Source organism: Pezoporus wallicus, unplaced genomic scaffold (genome assembly GCF_028554395.1).
Source record: "Pezoporus wallicus isolate ANWC-B61680 ecotype Strahan unplaced genomic scaffold, APGP_CSIRO_Pwel_v1 contig_8803, whole genome shotgun sequence".
In the NCBI taxonomy this organism is placed as follows: domain Eukaryota; kingdom Metazoa; phylum Chordata; class Aves; order Psittaciformes; family Psittacidae; genus Pezoporus; species Pezoporus wallicus.
In genome coordinates, this window is record NW_026635049.1 from 857651 (window position 1) to 879096 (window position 21446).

General features: G+C 38.4%; 1 protein-coding gene across 1 annotated transcript; it reads right to left on the minus strand.

Annotated features, from left to right (window-relative positions):
- Positions 1-5669: 5669 nt before the first annotated feature.
- On the minus strand, positions 5670-14158 carry CDX4 (caudal type homeobox 4). Its single transcript, XM_057400351.1, has 3 exons — positions 13549-14158; positions 8579-8724; positions 5670-6167 (listed from the first exon to the last, which is right to left on the minus strand). The coding sequence occupies exons 1-3, from the start codon at positions 13976-13978 to the stop codon at positions 5961-5963; spliced, it is 783 nt and encodes a 260-aa protein (XP_057256334.1). The 5' UTR covers positions 13979-14158; the 3' UTR covers positions 5670-5960.
- Between the last annotated feature and the right edge of the window lie 7288 nt (positions 14159-21446).

The following is a 21446-nucleotide window of genomic DNA, read 5'->3' on the forward strand; positions in this document are numbered from 1 at the left end:
ACGATGAGGCACGTTGAGTTTCCCCTAATTTTGGAGACGGTTGGTTGGGGTTTGTTGGTCCGTTTGGGAATTGGGTTCTGTGCAGGGTAATGGAGTGGTGAGAGGGAAGAAAATCTATGTAGGAATACCAAATTAGGGACAAAAAGTGTCTTGGAATAGTTGAGAGGGGAAGAATGTCCCTAGCACACAGGTGTGAATTATTACTGAGGTAAGATCAGTCAGATTAGCACTTCATTAGTCACCTGCTGCAAGTGGAAAGTAAGCCATGAAAGCGTTGGTGTTTGTAGTTGCAATATAGGAATCAGAAATGAGATTCAGAGAGGGTTTGTGGGTTCTTTGGTTTTGGGCTTTTTAAACGTAGCTACCATAAAGTAATGGATTTGGTTTGTGGCCATATATGAATTCCTGACCCACAGCTACCACAAGGAAGGAAGCTCAGCTCATCTCATCCTAAAAGAAGGAGAATGGGTCTCTATCTCTTTCTGCTGGGTTTAGGAGAAGACTTCCCTCATAAAACATCTTTACTGTTGTTTTTCAGAATGATTTAGACTGCAGCAAGGTACAGGTTACTTGATTATGAAAAATCTTGCTGCTTCTGAAAGCAAAATTGCATTGACTACAGTTTTATCAGTGTCACTCTTACTTCAGCATATTACCCATTTCATGTGGAGTTGCAGTTAAATCACAATTAATAACTTGCTGCACAGGCCAGAGAGGGAGTTAAACCTATTTTGGTTTATGCATATTGCTCTGTTTAACACTCGGATACATAAGGGAGAAAGGTAAACTGTGGGAATGGACAGTTGCAGGTGGCTGAGGAGCATTCCACAGCCTGCTCTGGTGAATAAAGAGACCAAAAGAGGCAGCTTGTGATGTAGTCTGGCATTCCATATGGTCTTGATGCTGTGCACTACTGGTGTGAGCCAGCTGTCACTGGGATAAGCGGTTTTGCACTGACTTGGGATGTGGATCAAGCCCTTTAAGAAATTTGTGCTAAATTTTTTTACAGTGCTTAGGACCCCATCTTGGAGTCTGTAAAGCCAGGCCCAGTTCCTGTGCCTTGCATGGGTTCTGTTTTCTTCAAATGAATAACTGCTGAGAATTCTAGAAGGATAAAACAAAATGAGAGACAAGCAATATGTGTACTGTGAAGTGAAATAAAAACCCATCTACTTGTCTGCAGGAATTCGCAGCTTTAATGTTGATATGTAAATGATGAGATGCAGGTGGTGGAGGAAGGTGTGGTGAGCAGTGACAGATCCAGCATTGGTCGTGCATGTTTAATTGCAAAGCCTGCATTGTAATGCATCTGGTGCTCTAATTTAATAAATAACCTAATGTTACAGACACTTGAATGGCTGTTGAGGCAGAAGTGAGCAGTTGGTGGAGTTAAGCTGTGAACTCTCAGTGATGAAACACATAGCAAAATAACTTTCTGAATTGAAGCATCAAAAGAGGCAGTGCAGTTTTGGCATAATCTGCTGTGTGACCTCTTTATAATGAGTGTCTGAGGTATTAGCAAACCCAGAAAGGAAATCTCTGTAATTGAAGAGGTACTTTGATATCCTACCTTCATATTTAACAGCTTATGCTTTTTAATTAATAGGTTGAAGTCAAAGTTCAGCTGAAGTTTCAGTAGACATTTTTCTTCTATTTTTTTGAGTACTCTCTCCTAACAGGAATGATGACTGGGTAAAAATAGGCCATTTTAGAAAAATAGCTTTCGTAGCCCATATCTGTATTTGAAGAATGCTGCTTAGTGTTGAGTTTGATGTGAATACTGTAGGGAATTTTTTCAGTATGATATATCAAACTTTATGGCTTCACAGGAAGAAATATTTATATGCCTCAGTTTTAATATTTCTTTTAGGTTGTTGTTTATTAGATAAAATTATGTCATAAAAACAGAATGATTTGTGGAGAGTTGATGGTCTCTGGCAATGTTTATCCACCCAAATCACTTCCTTTATTGAATAAAAAATGTTCTTACAGAGAGCGTGAAACACTAGGAGTTCAGGAAAGATAGGAGTTAAAACAAAGCACAGTATTAAATACAGCCATGTTGCAAGAACATGGAAAAGTGGCTGCTAATGTAGACCTGAGACATACCAATGCTTCTTTCAATATATTTTTTCCTTCTTTGTTCTGCATGAGTCGCCACCACGCTGTCATTATTCAGAAGAAAGAATATGCAGCAAGAGATGTCATGTTGGCTGTCATAATTCACTGTTCAGACATAATGTTTCAATGAAGGAAGATGTTGTATAATAGGAATATACTTTTGAAGTCTGGACAATGGTATTTCAAGGCTGGTGGGAAAACTGTTGTTCTTCTTGATCAATACTGGCTCAAGAAGTTTTCCCTGGTTAGCTTTTTTTCTTTAGTTCCTAATGGGAAAAGTTCTGGGAAGACTGAGATAAACTTGTACAACAAATGAACTGTTCGGATGTAGCGGTTAATAATGAGGTACATGTTATTTCCACTGATGTAAAATCATTGTACAATGTAAAAAGAGCAGTTTTCCTAAGAACTGTTCCCACCTGTGTGACTCATGAGCAGCTTCGGCAAACTTACCTCAGTTGGAATCAGGATTTACTTGACACAGAAGCAAGTTAAGCTGTAATGATGTCAGAACATCTGTGTTTATGCTTAGAAGTGTTTCGGTGAGCAAGCACTTTCAGTGCTGCTTTCAAACCTGTTCAGTTAAGCTTTGTTTTCTTGGCTGCCCTGCATGTGTGAGGCTGCTGGAGCCTTACGTTGCCTTCCAAGTTGATTTTTGCACTTTCTTCTCTTCCAAGAGAAGCAGATGCAGTAAGTGGTCCTTCCTGAGCACAGAACTCAAGTCACATCTGGAGAATTTGTCATGGCACTAGGCAGTAACTCTGTAGCAGAATGCATACAGCGCTACATGAAGGGAAAGCTTGAAAATGGTCTGCAAGTGTATTAAATAACTCAATCCAAAATTTGCAGGATAGCTGTGCTGCAGCCATACCTCTGGTATGAGGGGCTGGACAGGGCTTTTACACATGACTGAACATAAAGGTGTGTTTTGTGTTGGATGTAGATGATGAACCAGGTATCAAGATGACTGATTGATAAGTACCTGAGGCTTTTTTTTAAATCACTCCCAAAATGTTGCCATTACCTACTGGTTTCCTCGTTGGGAAATAAAATCATAACTTTTGACTGGAATCTGTAACCAGTTTATAGGTGGTCCTGCTAAATCTTGTGGAATTTATCATGAGAAAAAGACCCTGGTAATTTCTGTGAGTAGTAGAGTTCTTTTTCCCCTTCTGTGGGCATCCAGCATCTCATTGCATTCTTTTGTTTAGAAATAGAAATGTGTAACTCATTAGGCAAATTTGGCTAGGTTCATTTGATAAGGAAAGTTGCAGGTGATGTGAGAAGTTTAGTGAAACTGTTTTTGTAATACAAATATTTTGCAATGGCTGGAAGGTTTTTGGCTATGTGCAGGGGTCTGCAGCTCTTGCTGCTTTTACTGACAGTGCTTAATGTGGAGGCAGATTGATTCTCAAAATCAGTTTCAAGAGGTTATCAAGTTTCTGATCCAGGTTTTTTACCCTTATTACTGCTACAAGCAGCCAGTTGGGTTTGTTATGCTCTCTTCTCTGTATATCATGATTTTTAAAAATATCTTATAATAAGGTCCTTTCCCATTTCTAGTCTAAACTATCTTGTCATTTCTATAACACACAAATCTATAATTTTCTTTATTTTCTGCCACAGATTAATACTTAGAAGTTAGCACAGTGATTTTGCTTTATTAACTGCTGCATTAAGTGTCACCATGAACAGTTTGTAGTAAAAGGTTCCTTCTTGATTAAGTATTTATAGACATTAGGCCTGAGAAAGGCAATTGTTCCCAAAGCTTTGGCATTTCTGCAGGATTCTTGTAAGAATAAAGATGATTCAAATAAATGTCAGGAGGGATTTGCTGGCATTAGGCAGTTGTGTGATGCACAGTTTTCTTTTGATATCAGCATGGTGTTGAAGTGGCTCATTACTTTGCAAACTTGAAATACCAATGAAACAGCTGAATTTAAACAGTGAGATGGTTTTCTATTTACATAAAGTGGAAGAGGCAGGAAATGGAGAGCCTGGGGAAGATACCCACTGGGTGAGGATTGTGTTTGATTCATTATTATTTTAGTAGGTGCTAAAGGACAGTGTAGCTAAAGTCCTGGAGAAGTCTTCAAAGGAAGAAAGATAAATACTGGGAAATGTTACTTATAGCCTTTAGTGTTTCTTCTCACCCACCTAAATACAAAAATTAAATACAAGGGCTGGATCACATCTTCTGAAGCTCTTCTTTTACATAAGCAATGTAGGAGAGTCAAACACAGCTGCCCAGAAAATAATAGCCATGGAGGGACTTGGTTAAGTTGCCTCCACCCAGCGCATACCCTGTTCTTTGGGCTCCCATGCTAATCTTGGCAGAACATGAATGTAGGATGGACTCTGTCAGGCTGTTTTGTAGTCTTTAAAGGGCATTGAAATGTGCCAGTGTGTCGTTCTGAACCGTGTTTTGATTTGGGATGACATTTTCTGGCAAAAATGTAATGGTGTAGGCTACAATCGCTTAGAGTGTCCAAACCTGTCAGAGACACAGTAAGGATTTTCTTCTTTCAGCTGCTTGCCTTTTTCCCTTCTTTATGGCTTACCACCCTCCTGATGTGGTGATATGACTGCATGTTTAATAGTTCTGTAATCAAGTTTAATAAAAATTATCCTGGCTAGTCTAAAAGAATTTAATAATTGGGATTATTAAATTGGATTATTTTGAGAAACAGTTATGCCACTGCCCTTAGATTTAAAGGGACATTGTGATCTGGATATGGGGTAGTTATGCATGGTACAAAATAGGGGGAATACCTTTTTATTTGACTAAGCAGTAGCCAGAGAAGATAATCTGATACAGTTTTTAGGCTTAGAGATCATTACTTAGTGCATGAAAGAGACTGTCTCCTCCAAATATTTATTAATACATACTTTGAATACATTTAAGACAGACCTGATGGACAAAATTCAGGGTGAAGATAATAAAAAAGAGAAGCACTTTTATTGGCAACGCAGATTTTGAACATATCATAGGAGGTGCTTTGTATCACATCTGACACCTAAACTAGTCTCATTTAGAATGTTTCCTTTATGAACTGTGGTGGTTTTGAAGTACAGTCAGTGGCTTCAGTGGCTCAGAACAGCATGGTGTTTCCTACCTGCCTGGCAGGTGAAGAAGACAGACTGGAGCTTGCTTAGACACTGCAAGGTGGCAATAAATACTAAGTGTGTTGAATGGAAACCTGGTAAATAATCATATAAGCTTTTTATTTCACTTTTGGCATAAATTAGAAGAGAAATTTTAAGTTAAGTCATGCGTTTCTAGTGTACAAGTCTAATGAATAAGGTGGTGTATGTTACAGCTCTTCACTTGCCATTCTTCTGTGTTGATTTGTTTCATTTCATTAAATGCAAAGTGTTGGTACAGCAACACTGTGTTTAAAATGTTTCTGTTGTTTTCAAAAGTAGCATTTTCTCAGTACACATAAGTGTGAATATTAATTAACATCTACAGTTTAATTACATAACATATAACAAACCACATACACCCAGCATCTTCTATCTTATGCAACAGTACTCTATTTTATAATCAGTTCACTTAGTTTTCTGTGTCTATATGATTAGACAAGAACTATGTTTACTTGAATCTTCAGTTGTATCATCTTTGGGTCAGTGTCTGAAAGAAATTCCTTCCTCCTCAAGGATTTTGAGTGGTGAATCTTAGCAGCACAAGTTCCCTGAGGTTTCTGCAATAATTAAAACGTTTTGATAATAGTCCCAGATCCTGTACTTAGAAATCAGCACTCTGAAGACATTTACATGAGAATGGCCTCTTGCAAAGCTGAGTGTTTGGGTGGGGGTTGATGGGAGAATCCTTCTGTTCATTCTGAAACTATGACCTGGTGAATGCCATTAGGCTGTAATCCATTTATTCCATGTGGTGGTGGGAACAGAGAACTGGATATTTCATTTGGACTGAGTGACCCAGAGTCACTCTGAGCTGAGCCCCCGCTGCCATCAAACTGAGAGATTTTCTTCTTGATCAGTTTTCTTTCTTTCGCTCGACGGTTTTGGAACCAGATTTTCACCTGTGTTGTTACAAATGATGCCCAATTAGTTCAAAGCAGCAGTCAACTTTTTTATAGTAATAATAACAGTGAAAATTTAGATACGTTAAAATTATAAAAGCAAGAAAGAAAACCCAAGAAACCCAAACAAAGAAAACAGCAAAAACCACAAAGAACCCCCACAAAACCCCATAAACCCCAAACAAAACTAAACCAAACCCCCAAACCCAAAAAGCCACCAAAACACTGGATTTGTGCAGCAAAATAGTTTTTGGTTACTCCCTGTGAATTTTCTGCATCATAATCAACAGAAAATGACTTTTTTTCTTAGTGTAAAGTGATTTTCTTAGACTTGGTGTAAAGTGAATTTGCTGTGTTATGTTTAAGAATGTAGGAATCAACTTATTTAGACTCACATTTACCACTTTGGGCAACCTGCTACAGTGCCTCACCACCCTCACAGTAAAGAACTTCTTCCTTATATCCAACCTAAACTTCCCCTGTTTAAATTGAAACCCATCACCCCTTGTCCTGTGCTGTGGTCCCTGATGAAGAGTTTAAACTTTTCTGTCTGTTCAGACTTTTAGTTTAAGTATCTCTATTTTCTTTCCTTGTGCAAAAGTGTGAATGGAGATAGAAACACCACTTGTGTTTTCCTCATCATCATTTTTTGTGTTACTTTACTTTTTTTGTTACATCCTTTAAAATACGCTGAATACAATACGATACAGAAGGTTGTAGCATTGCTTTGTATTAAAAATCTCATTCTTATTTTCTAGATACTGTTTTATTAACTTAGTGACAGTAACAAACATTTAGCTTTGTCAGGAGTCTTGTAGAAATGCAGCCAGGTTATCTATTTTGTCTGCATTATACTTGAAGGGAATTTGCAGTCAGAAATTGGATGGCTTTAAGAGCAATGACTATGTGAAAGCAAAGTGCTGATTTTATGCAGTATCACTGGCTCCTCCAGGAGTGCCTGTGTTCTAAGTCAGCCAGCTTGTGTAGAGGTTTGGAATCTTTCATAACTGCAGTTCTCTGAGAATTTTCCAATGCAGCTCTATCATAATGTGTAACAAACTGCAGCCCATCACCAGCAGACTTGTTCTCTAGAGTTACTTTCTGGGGCCACTTACAGTCTGTGGAATATAATCTATGTACTGTTCAGGTCTGTGCTTGAGCATCATTGCACTACAATGTTGATAAGAATCCAGTGCTTCGTTGCTTATCTATGCATCCTTACACTTCCAGCCTCAATTGGTCCCTTTCTATTTTGTGCTCTTGCACAGACTGAATGCAGAAGTTGAGGCCACTGGAAGAGATAATATTTTAGCGAACTGAATATATTTTTATATATATATATGTTCAGTATATTCAGAAAGAGCAGAAGTTTGTAAAATTCTTAACAGAAAGATCTCTTCTTTAAATTTACCTGGGGGCAATAAATGTGGTTGCTATGGTGGGAGATACCATATTCAGTATTGCCAAATCTTCCCTTATTCTCCAGCTGTAGCAGAACCATTGCAATTCTGTTGCATAAGGAAGGTTGAATTCACCAGTAACTATCTTTGCAGTCTACAGAGCTGATCTTCCTGTGTGCTTTCAAACACAGTGATTTTAGGAAATTCTTTATCCCGAATCCCTCTAGTCCTTGTATAGCTAAGACACCTGGGCCCCAGCTCAGGAGGCTGTCTTAAGGACGGAGCTTAAATATGTACTTGATGTGAATGAATGCAGAGCTGCTGTCCAAAGAAGCAGTAGATGCACTTGGAAATTTCCTGAATGGGTGGTGCTGGCTACATGTATGTGTACAATAAGCATAAATATTTGGCACCAAATTTTACAGAGTAAAGCATCCTGCATATGTGGTGGTTGTGAACTACTACTGTAGGTGAAGACCCTATGAACATAATAGCAAAAAAGAGATCCTGACTTGAATATCAAAGGTTGCAAAAACTCCTTAAAATGTGCTGAAATCTGCCTGACTGAGGAGGAATGTGGCCTGTGCAAATGATTTTGATAAATTTGTGACAGAAATTGCAGAGATGTCTTGTTTGATTGCTGGGTTTACATTTTCCTGGCTTACAGCTGAAATACATCCCATGCTTTGTTTTTTTTTTCTGGCCACCATTTTGTGTGAGTGCAAGAAGTGAATGTCATAACTATTCTAGCTGTGTTGCAAGCTGCTGTGCACATAAATACTTCTTCTAGTGCAAATGAATTCCTAATCTTTAGTTACCCATAATTGGAGGTTTCTGTCAAATCAGCCTATTTGTTAATTTGTCTTTGTGTAGTGTATTCTCTGTGTCTCCAGTGTACTCAGAATATATCCTGGTTGCCTTCGCACTGCTTTTGGATCCAGAATGGGAATGCTGCTCCAGTTCCTGGCAGCAGCAGCGTTTGGGAATGGGTGCACACGAGTCTCTGTGTACCTGTCTTTCAGATAGTCCCAGATTTGCTGCCAGTTCTGACTTTCTCCTTATCGTAATATATCTGTTGCAGTGAAATTCCTTCTCTAATTCTAGTCTCTGATGATCTGTGTAAACAACTCGGTACTTTTCTTTTGTTCTTGTTTTACCTGTTTAGGAAAGAAATATTATTAATATGTTGAATTGGATTTTTCTTTCAAACATTTTACAGACCACAGAGTTCCAGCATGGGATTGTTTTCTGTATTACAGAGGTAAAACACAAGGTGCAGCGTGAACGAGTGAATATTGGTTATCGTAACTGTCTTTCCCTCTTTATCTTGCTCTCTCTGTAAACATACATTTAAATGTAAAGCTCAAGTGAAACACACCCTGAAGCATCTTCAGTAATTCACAGCAGTACATAATTGGTGCTGGCTATATTTGATTTCAGAGGGGTTTAATTTCAGTGCTCATTGAAGTCACTTTGTGTGTAGGCAGGCATAAGCACAGGATTTCAAGACTGAAGTTCAGTCACAATTTCTTTAGTTGTACTGTGTCCTGATTCTTTCTTTGAGTTTGTAAAGATCACCTCTCTAGCACAAAGAAGTGTCCTAGAAAAGCCTTTGCTTTCTTGTGTGGCCACAGGGCATGCTTGGAAGTCTAATAATAATTTGAATTTATTTCTTTGGAAAGGTTGAGTCTTGCAGGATGCTGAGTGCCTGTGGAGGTGTGACTGGGCTGCTCTGTGTCCTGAGCTTCCCTTTAGAGTTGTAGGCACTTGGCAATTTGTAAGACGAGGCAATAAAATACTTGTAAAAGGATTTCAGTATCGTCCCCTCTCTAATGTGTAAAAGAAATATTCTTACATGTACTGGATAAAGAGTGTTAAGAGAAACATTAGTAGATGTTTAGAAGGTATCTCTCATTCCATTGACTTTGTTAAACAGTTCTTTGTGTAATAATACAGAGAGATCACTTTTCAACTTATTTGTTCTCCTTTGCACTTTCAGCAGCCAAATAGAAAATTTTCCTTTTTCTTCTGATCTTCCTGTTTTTTTTTTTTGATGTGAGTTTTCTGGGACAAACTGTAGGACAAAGACTCCTTTTAAGTGGTTCCCTAAAATCCATTGAGGTGTTAAGATGAAGCACACGCCACACAAAGGAGCGACAAGGAGATCTTATCAAAAAACCCTTTCACATTCAGAAACACAAGCCAATTGGCTTGGAATTTACAAGCCCTAAACAAATGTCAGACTCTTTCATCTTAGCAGAGGAAAAAAGGACAGGAATAGATGAAGGAATATTTTTTCCTCAGTTCTCATATTTTGGACCAACACTGAGGATAGACTAGGATATTTTTAGCTGAAGTCTGGAGATAGACACAGCTTAAGACGTTTTGAAATACACATAAAGATGTTTTCCAAAATCCTCTGTCACTTTGACTTCTAGTGTACAAAGTTTTCCTGCTTAAATTCACAGGACTAAACCAATCATCAAACTAAGTTTATTTTTTTTTTCAAGATACAAACTGTTGGCTTTGAAATATTTGCTCAAAGTGATAGTTCTAATGTTAACAATAGTAGAGATATTCAGGTTCCTTGTAAACTGAATGCTGAAGAGGGAAGCTTTGAAAACAAGTTAAAATTCAACAGGGTTATTCCGGCTTCACTATAATCAGCAAATATAACCATGATTTGAGGGGGTGGAGAAAAGGAGTAGTTTTCCCCATTCCCCTTGGTCATAAAATTCACAGAGCATTTCTTCTGAAGACAATAAAGCTGGGAGAAGGCCTCTTTATTTGCTGTGAAAATCATCACCCTTTCCGGCAATATAACTCCTGAAGAAAAGAGGGAGAAGGAAAGAGGGAGAAGGAAGAGACAAGACTGCATATCAAAGCAAAGCAAAGTGTTAAAAGGGTCTGTTGCCTCAATATGACAGATAGGCCTCAAAAACTCAGACAATGTAGGCCAGTGGAAAAGAGATGTCACAACTAGTTTACAAAGCAAAATAAATTAGCATTAGAGCAGAGGCTTTTTCTTTTTTCCTGCTTTTCTATTTTGCTTTCTGGCTCTGCTTCTGCTGTCATGTAATCTGCAGAACATGTACATCGCTGCTTGCTTAAGCAACAACACAAAATGTGCTGGCTGTAGTTGAATATAAAAATTACATTGTCCTTTTGTTTAGCCCTCTCCAAGTCCATTCCCATTCTGAGAAGAGTCACTCTCAAATGAAGTTTCATGTGAAATTTTAAAAGATATAAAACCTGTTTTCTAGGTCCTTGTTTAGGTACCTTCTTTTCAGTAAGTTTCATGCCTTGAAGGCTCACTTGCTCTCATGAAATATGTATTTTACACTGTTGATTACATGGGGCTTAGAAATGAATTGGTCTGAAGTTCTGCTCTTACATAAGTTGACAGGGCATTTGTCATTGCCTTTTATTAAAACCAGGATCGGACTGTGAGGAATTCTGTGGAAGTTCTTTGTCCCATTTTGAGAGCCTGTCTGGGAAGGTACCTTTACCAAGCCCACTTTTGATGTTTGTGTTTTAAAATTTGTTATTGCGTCATCTGTTTGCAGTGTCTGTGTATTTAAAGTTATAAAAGCTTTGGTTCTGAATATACAGCTACAGTCCTTCAGTAGAAGGATTTATAGTTTCAAATCACATTTTATCTGTTGAGAGGATATAGTACTTCTGTGTTCGTGATGTTGTTTCATCCTGGAAATTGACTGTGTCAGGTAAATTTCCAGTTCACTTTTTCTGCAATTTAATTTTGTGTATAAAATGCTAAATGTGAATATTAAGTAAGAATGTGGCATATTTAATAGAGTCTAACTAGAGGGGGGAAATTCTCATTTAACATCTCCCACAAAATAATCCCCATGGTCTTTAGGACCGTATTTTTGTAGGCTCCCTCATTTAATTACATGTGTTTGGATTTCTGTTATTCCGTGCTGCTCACATACATTTATGGGAGTACATGCCACTAGTGAAGTTAAAGACATACACAGATTTATGGATATAAATATACAGTAAAGTTTAGGGTGGTAATTCTGGAATTTTGGAGCAATGACTGTATTAAGCAGCCAGCAGCCACTTGGATATCATGAATAATGTATGGCAGTAGGGAAAACCAGAGCAAGTCTGTTTCAAAGAATAGTTATAATGGCAGCAAGTCATTGTTCTTACATTATCTTCTAAAGAAGCATCGATAAGTTTAGCCTTGTTAGTTTTTTAATTTCCTTTCATTTTTCATAACTTTTTGTGTGTCTCTGTTAAAATTTCCCATTTTTTGTGGTGAACATTAAAACACCAGTGAAAACTGAAATTTCTAATTTTCTTGCTTTGCAAAATGCCACCTTCATGCTTTACTCTCCCAAACCCTTTTTTTAAGCTGGGTTGATGTCTTGAGCCCAGTTCTGTGAAGTCCTGAGGTGGTTTTAACACTTCAAAGAATGGGCTGTAGGAATGTGCAGCCTCAGGACATGGATCTGTTGATAGGCAGTTTCACCTGTGCTGTATTGTCCATAAAGTGTTTTGGCATGTGTGTAAATGCTTTTCAGACTAGAGATGAATTTAAGCACGTAACTGCTTTTCTAAACTGCAGATGTATTTTATGAATGTAAACAAGTGTGTGAGAAACTTTTTGGGGTTTTCTGTATCTGTGCAGTAAGTGTAAAACTAGGATTTGAATTTTGAAGTCTCTGTTATTCTTCAGGAATGTTAAAACAGAAAATGCAGTGACAGTATGACTCACTGACATTCACTGGTCTGAATTGAATTTGGTCTATGCTCAAGTCTTGCATCACTTCTACACCTGGAAATCTCCAACGATGTTAATGAAGTAACTGCTGATTTACATGAGTATACATGGGGGGGAGATTATAAATCTACCTGACTTTGAAGACCTTTGTAGAGGCTCAGAGTGGAAGGATGACATTGTGCTATCTTAACCTTCACTAGGCATTTTCTATATAATAACTGTGGGGAAACAGGGTGGAACTGTAAGAAACAGTTCCCAGACTGATTTTGCTCTGGAGCAATAACCACTTGTTTCAAGCAGCAGAGCTGATTTTCTGTCTCCTAAGATTGCTCCAATTGTAATTGCTCTTCTTTCTTTAGAACCTTTCCTTTGATGCTCTCTAACACACACTTATGACTTTTAACCTTAACAATAGATGTAGCAATCCTTGCTACACCCAATTTACACCTTGGGAATATACATGGAAAGGTTCATATGGCAGGCAGCTTGTGACAAAATCAGGCGCTTCAGTGAGTGACACTTGCAAGAAAGTGATTTTTAATTGTGGAATTTTGGCAAGCTGCAACATTCTGCTATGTGAGAAAAATACATTCAAACCGATTTGAAACTAAATGCAAAGCAAGTTTAACTGATGAGATATGTGGTCTGCAAACAGAATAGTCCGTGCTGATCATTCAAGTCGGATTACTGCTCTAGGAATATTTCTTCCCACCTAATAAATCAAGGTAGAAAAATAAGATGCAGGAATAACAGCAGAAAACTGCATAATCACTACAGTTGGATCAGAGCACATAATTTCCTTTAAAAGATTGAAAAGTATGTAAAGATTTAAGCAGATCAACCTGATTATATATTGAGATTTACCTTGTGGCACAAAATCATTACATAGTATTTTTGCATGTAACTGTTCAGTGTTGCTGCATCCACTATTTTGTAACAGTCTCAAAACTATGGTTTTCATCCAAAAAGCTTTACAGAAAGTTATGACAAAGGTGTGTGAGGGAGGTGCAGTTCTATCTAAACACAAGAGCCATTCCACAGTAGTAACCGTGTGAAGCCTTTTATAGGATGAAAGTGAAACTAGCGCAAATTTAGTTAAAACTGCATTAAACAGCAGGAGGTTAAATAACTGTCATAAATGAGCCTATGTGCTTTGAGTAAAGTTAATTATTCATAAGATCAGTGATAGCAGAAGATGCTTTCTCAGGTTGAAAGTTGAGTATGCACTTACCAGTAGTATTAGTTTGCACTGTTTTCCTCATCCATTCATAAGAGCTGTGCCTTTGGCTGTTGGGAGAGATTTGCTGTGTATTAATTGTATCTACAGGAGGTAACCCCCCAGATCCAGCGGGATGGAGGGAGCTATAATCAGCAGAAGTGTAGGAGACCTGTCCAGGAGACGAGCTGTTGATCTGAGCAGCAGCAACTGTGCTAGAAGGTCCTGGGCCGTAAGCGTTCCAGTCCTCCCTCTGCGGGCCATAGTGGGATCCCCAGGTTCCTGCAGGCTGTCCGTGGGTGTCCATAGTTGGCACATGATGGTATCCCATGTAATCTGGATAGGATGGAGTAGACACAAAGTTTTGCACTGGCAGGTTGTTGTTACTCCTTGCAGATCCTGGATACATGCTGTTCTCCTTATCCAAGAGAGAGCTCACATACATGGTTGTCACAGGTCGTAAATGCGTTGTCACAACATTTTGTTCTTCCGTATTTTCTTTTGCTGCTTCAATAGAATTGTGTTTGATTTTCTTTAATAATGCCACTCTGCTTGGAATCTTCTACTTCATCCTCTTTTATTATCAACTGTGTCACCAGGTGCTGGTGGTAATGGTTTACCAAGATCTTGCCTGACGTCAGCCTAACTGCCTGCCTCATAATTACATTTACATTCAAATGAAGGGCTGCCCAACCCCACCTTTCTGCTAGTTCTGGTGCTTTCTCTTTTAGAGAACTTTTATCTGTCCTGTTACCCTTTCCTGATATTCAACAGCAATTCCAGTACTGTAGGATGATGCAACAGTTGCTTGTACTTGTAAAATAGAAAATAGACCCTTTTAAAGTAAGTATGATGGAAATGTTTGGTGTTCAAATGATTCTTGGCTGAAACCTTTATTCTGTGATGTGTTACTGATCAGCAAGTAAATTGTTACTCTATTTCTCAGATACTAAAAGAGCCCCTATTTTTTACTTAAAGGATGCAGGCAATTTGAATAATTATAAGTCAGTAACTTCAGAATACAGAGCACCTTGTAAACAGCATGCCTTGAGTATAACTGCCTCCAAAAATTCCCCCTCAGTTTTGGTGTTTGTAATTTGGAGAAATTAAGGCTTTAACTGTAATGCACATGTTTACGCATAGGAAGTGATTTAAAGAGATCTCTTCATCTGGTGGCTGTTGCAAACTGATAGATTTTAAAAAGCAGACAATAAATCTTCCTAACAGAGGTAGTTCCAGAAGTACAAAGAAAATGACTGTAAAGAGTAGTGAAAAAACCCTTTGATTACACCCAGCAGTACTGTTGGCTTCTGTTTCAAAATGATCTGCTTGAGAGGCTGGGTTCCTTACTCTGGAGCTGTGGTGTAGTTGTCTGTTATAGCGGTGGCAGCTCAGGTAGGTGAAATCAGCAGGGGGAAATGTCTGGGTTACCAGCTTAGTAGCTCAGAACTGCCTCCATGCTTCTCCATTACATGCCTGGCGCATGGGTACTGTGTAGGTCAGTGCAAGTGTTTCCACAGGGAAAAACCATTCTGAAGCTGCATTTATATGTTGTTATGAGGGACTGGATATTACCATGGGAGAACTAAACCATGCTTATGGCTTGAGAATTGTCTTTATATGTGGTTGTCTAGCTACAATTTGTAGAGTGAATTTGATATGTTTTTATCCTGGATGGATTTCTTTGCAATGAGCTATTTGTCAAGGTGTATGCTTGCAAAAGAGGTGCAAATTACAGTGAGTTGTTTCCCTTTACAGAGGTGTGGGTTTTCATTCAGTCTGCTTTGTGTTCTGACACTACTCATATTCACACATCCCTTCTAATTCCAGCACTAAAGGATTCTAAGTGTGTACTTAAAGATGGGAAGGATGTTTCTGTTGTGGGTTTGGAGGTGTTCTTGAGGAAAGAAATTTTACTGAGAAGTAAAATAGCAAAATCTTTATAATTCATTTTGCCATATTTACAGGTTTCTTTATTAATCCTTGGGATCCTGAGAATGTTGAGGAAAGCTGCATCATGGGATAGGGCCTTCTGTGATTGATGCACACTTATGAAAATAGACATTAAAAAAATCAGAAAGTACTCTTGTTCCTTTAATCTTGAAAGAAAAGGAATTGTAATACACCTTGGAATTTCTGTCTATTCATGGGCGTTATGCCAGCAGTTAAATTTTAATGTTTCATTAACAGGTATGCAGAGCTGTCAGTCACAGGCACATCCATAAGAGGGTGAAGTTTTGTCTCCATTGGCTGTATCTGAAATCCATTGGCGCAGTACAGATAAACATTGGTTGCTCATGGATTTCAGATTGGACATGTTTGACAGCTAAGTACGTGGTTTTCACATCTCACTGAATTACACTGAATGTCATAGAATGCATTAGATGATGGAAACATTTTCAGTCCCTGATCTTCCTCTTTCATTATGGGATGCCTCAGCGCATACCCCCCACAATTTCAGTATCACCTAATCCTATTTTTTGTATCTCACAGCTTTATCTTTTATTCTCTGTTCTTCTTTTATCTTCTGTTTATGCTCCTCCTTTCCCTTTCTTGTTTTGTCTGTTCCATTATCTGAATTTTCTTTAGATCTATTTCGATTCTTTTCAGAATGTAATTAGATCAAGATACGCCATGGCGAATTGCTACACAGATTTGATACCAGCTAACAATAGTAAGCTCTGAGTAAGGCTTTTTGTTTAAAAAGATTTACATAGCAGGATAAGATTACTGGGCAGGACTGCAGATTTTTAACACCAGAGTGAGTGTAAGATAACTGAAATGGAATAACATTCAAATTATCTGCATCTTGACTCTTAGGCCTCCCGTATTGTGTAACAGAACCATGTGGATATATTAAAAAGGAACAGTACCTTCTTGTGTAGTATGGTAGCTTGAGGCTACCAAAATTTTGGGGTTGATATTTTTTGAGAGCTTACTGATGGTTCATCTGAATCTACCTTCCAAAGAATCATTTCTTGGCCATGCTTATGTCCTTTCATCCCCCATGTTAGTAGCTTCAGAGCTACCAAACCACTGCATCTGCAGTGTGTAGCAGTAACTTACTCTGTAATTCAAAGAATGCTTTGAGTAGCTATTGCTGTTGGTGGGGTAAAAGGTAGTAGGCTAGACATTCCAAAATCTCATCCATGTGGGGGTTTGTACTTACACCACTTTCTGCAGTGGTGATAAAGACAGGACAGGAAAGATCTGCATGGTAGCAGCAGCAGGGGTGCTGTGCTCTTTGGTATATTTCAGAGACAGATTGCCAGAATAACTAAACTCCAAGGTTATGATTTGTTGATGTAAAGTTGTCTGTGTGTAAAATTAAATGTAGTTTGAGATCATTGGGGAAGAAAATTTCTCATTTTCTAACAGTGTTTGATGAAAATCTAGCAATAATAAGAAGCCTGGTGATAGCCAGTATTAAAGTTTTGCTTGTACAGGCAGTGTAGATGGTGCACTACGTGTATGTGCTGATCTAAAGAGCGTTTCGAAACTGGGTAATAATGATGGAATCACAACGTGCAATGAAATGTTTTAATGACAGCTATTACAACTGCCATTTCAGGGACTACTAGTAGATTAGAACCGGCCTGTACACAGGAACTTATATTAAAGGTTTTAAACCTGTGATAGTTTTTATTAGGAACCCTTACTCATAAAGTTACTCTTGCTTTTATATGGAGATAAGAAGAAATAAATCTGTCCCATCTTTGAAGCTCGAAAATGATATGAAATCTCTCTGGGCTTTTGGCTGTGAGGTGAAAAAGCAGGTGAGCTTAGTGTGTCCCATTCTGGCGAAGGTGATAGGAATAGGTGTTTGTTTTCTTGCCTCCAGATGACCACTGTAATTACACATCAGTAACATCAGGCTTAGGAATGCTTCTTGCCCATACCTTTAGAACTGCATGCTTGGAATTTCAATGGAACAGCTAGCTAAGGACTTTGTTAGTGAGCTGTGTATTGCTGGTTGTTTGCAGTATCTCAGAGATGTTATTGAGTCTTTTTCAAGCTGGGCTTTCTGTGCCTACCCATTCACCCTAAAATTCCTAGTCAGCTGTATAAATCTTGAGGAAGGGGCAGTCAATACGTGGCATGCTGTCAGCTGAGGTCAGTTCTGCTGGAAGTAAAATCCAGCTAGTCATGAAGGCAGGAAGATGGGTTTAAAATTTGAAACGCCCAGCTAAAGAGACAGCTCTTCTACAAGCATACAGTTTCCAAAAATTGTATTTACCCTCTTTTAATGAGGCTGGTTTAATATGCAGCACCCTGGTGTTGCAGACACCTGAGTTAGGTCTCGTTTTCAGGGCTTGAAATGCAAGTACGTGCTAAATGATATCTGTACTGACAGATGTGGCACAGCACAGAGAGCTCAGTGAGTGATGCTGCTGAAACATTCTCATTTGCTGGACTGAACTCTTCTGGGGAAAAAGAGAAAGGGAGATATCACAAGTTTCAGTTTGGCACTATGTTTTTCATCCCTAACGTGTGTTTGGTGTGTTTGGTTTTCGTAAGAGATAAACGGTAGAAGTAAAAATGTCAGTTGTAAGGAAAGCCTCAGTGCTTTCATTTTAGTTTTGTGCTCTGAAATTTTGGCTATTAAATCCTTTTGAAAAATGATGACAAGTGATTTGTTGGAAGTATGAGGTTTGAATTTACCCTTCTGTCTGTTCCTCTACTGGTGTTTTCTAACTGCTGCTAACAATGACAGACTGCTCATTTCTTAATGGTAACTTTTGCATTTTATTAAACATAGCAAAAATATATTTCATGTGTAATCTGCACCAGTGTTGCATTTGCCAGGAAATAATGGTCTGCAGCTAAAGAAGGGTCTTAGTATTCTGAAATCTAAACAATGTAGTCTGTTACAAAATCAGTACAAAATAAGAGTACGTCTTACTGCTGAAGCAGCAGAGCTATCAGAGTCACAGAGCCTGCATGTGAACTCCAGGTTAAATCGATTCTTCTCGGCAGCACCAGGAAAATGAACAGCAAATCCTCTATTGACACTTGTTTGGTTTCCTTCCCGAGTCATGTAGCACAGGGCTCCCACTTACTGTAGCTCTTGCCGAGCAGAGTCCGGCTAGATGGCATTGTGGGGTGCTAACTGTGAGCCTGAGGTGTTCTTTGCTGTGGTCTTTCTTTCTTGAGGCAACAAAGGAATTGATTGCCTTTACTGTTTGCCATCCTTGCCATAGGCATGGGTTATATTCCTGGTAGACTGGCATTTCTGTTGTACATGTTTAACTCTTTGTTCATACTCCCAGATGAGACATTATTGTCTGTATATGTCTTGCCTTAAAGTGATTGTAATTTACTGGGAAGACTAAGAACATGCAGGGTGTATCTTAATGAAGCCTCTCCCTTTATTGCGATACCTCTTAGAACAGAGTTTGTTACAAAATGCACGAGAAAGTATTTGCGCTCTTTGAGAATGAAAACAGCTTGCAAACCTTTTCATCCTAAAGCTTGTGCCTATTCCTTTACCTGGTGAGGTTTGCACAATATAGTGTCCAACTAGTATCATCCAGGGCCAGTCCAAAATGTGACAGGCTGTGTAAGTCGTTTGTAGGGACATGTCAGCTTGTGTTGGAGTAAGCCAGTACTGCACCAGCAGCCTCAATAAGGGTGCTAAAGTAGGAGCGTGCTCTTTAATTTTTATGGTAACATCCAGAATGAATCTCTTTGAATCAGCTCCTTGGGAAAAAGGTAGCACATACCTGATTCTCTCTCATATGTATATTAATGATTGCATAACCCCAGCAATTGCAGTTGCTGTGTATTTGAATTTTTTTGTTTTAGAAATGTCATTTTGAATTGTGACTCTCAGTTGCATTAAGTTTTTATAGAATGTCCAATTTGCTGTACCCTTCTTGAGCTTTTTTAACCATATAGATCACAATTCTTGCTGGGTAGTGGGGTTTAAAGGTTAATGAACTCCTCTGAAAATTAGATATACCTTGATCATTCTTCTAATCACAATTAGGATTAAGGGCTTAGATACTCTTGTGATGTTGTCTAAGGTATGCTTTTCTTCTTCAAGGCACTTTGCTAACAACCAATCAATCTCCACAGCAACTCTGCTTTAGTGTCCCTAGGTTTTAGATGTGATCAAAAGTGATAGGTTATATGATATACCCAAAGTCAGGAAGAAAGTAAGTTTCACTCTAAGGACCAGCACCAGTATTTCCTGACTCACGATATTGGACCAAACTAACGTCAGTTGATTTGGCTCCAATTTTATATCTCATTTTTAATTATACACAATACAATAAAATATTTTTCTTTTGGTTTTGATGATCAGCTCTTTGAAGCATTAAAACACATTGAAAATATTTAGTTGAACAGATTGCTGGTAAGTTAAAAAAGAAATAAAATGAACACCTTAAAACAGCCGCTGGTGTAACTAGAAGGTTAATAATCTCTAAGGTATTGCCCTGGTTTATAGATACTGCTTTTGGAGCAATAAATTTTAACCTTTGAACATGTGCTTCTGCAAATAAAATCCAGCCTTATTTTGTGTACTTAACAACTTCTGATTGGAAACACATAGCAACCTATAGCCAGCGTGCTCTCAGCAAACTGGAGCAGAAATGAGGCACATCTTCAAAGTGGTCACTTATCTTCCTCAATAACTCTTCTGCATGTAAACAAGATAAACCAGGTCGTTTTGCCAGATCCCCCTCTCTTTGAATGATGTTTAAATAATTTTAAAGAGAAAGAAGTTGGATTCCTTAAAGTTCTTTCTTGAAGGACCTTTTCCTTTTAAAATTCTAATACAAATTTAAACTGTATCATGAAAATGTGATTAAAATAGGTAGCTGTGAACTTGATCCTGCGCAACCCTGTGGCCATGATTCTGTGCATTTAGCTAAAACTAGGTCCTGAATTACTGTGTATCAGTACAAAAGACAAGTTTCCTTCTGTATTCCTACCTTCTGAAAATCTAAATGTGGGCATTGTTACTGATTTTTCTGTAGTTTGCAAGCAGAATTCTGTGTAAGTGGCCAGTGTGAGGATGTATTAAGTTAAACGTATGTGTGTATTGACTGCAGGTAAAATATCTAGCATTTCCCTCTCTAGACAGATCGGCTGTTCAGGGTATTTCCAGTGGATTCCTCTTTTGGACATACGCAATGTCTCTTTTGGGAGACCAGTGTTTTGCTTTGGTTGCCATGCTCATCAGCACAGGTAGTAAATCACTGTTCCCCCTTGCTCTCTGTCATGTTCTGCTTTTCATAACATGTGAAAATGAGTAGGAGTCTTTCTGTTGCTGAACTTTGGAGTTTCTCATTTGAACTACCTGTGCCAACCTTCAGACTGCTCTTGCCAGCAAGTGGAGCAGCATTGTGAAAGTGGGGATTTTACAATGTAGGGATGTGTCTATTCAAAGTTGAAGTGTGGTCCTTCTCACAACCATAAGATGCTGAATAAAATGAAAAAGTAGTGAAAACTGCCAGCTCCCTGAACCATCCTGGTCTTGCCATTCTCCTCTACTTCTTGCAAGCTTTTTTACCATCACCCTGCTTTTAAATTTGATACTAAAATTCACTAACAGACTCTTGGGGAAAATCTGCATGTTCACTTGCTACGTAGCTGATACCACACTGGAAAATGATTATGAAAAAGTCATTTATTTTAATGTTCTTTATATACAAAGTAATTTGACATTACCAACATTTTGATGCTCAAAATAGTACTATTTGTTATAATTAAGGAAATAAAAAAGAATGTAGTGCCTAAAGGACTTAATGCTCCTAAGTCTTGTTTGCAACAGTGGCAGAGATTCAGGAGGACACCCTGACGAAAATCAGCAAGGATGGGCTTCCTAAATATCTGAACTGTTTTTGATAATGAGGGTATCAATTCCCAAATCATTTTTGTGCTCTGAAAATTCTCCCTTTGCAGAC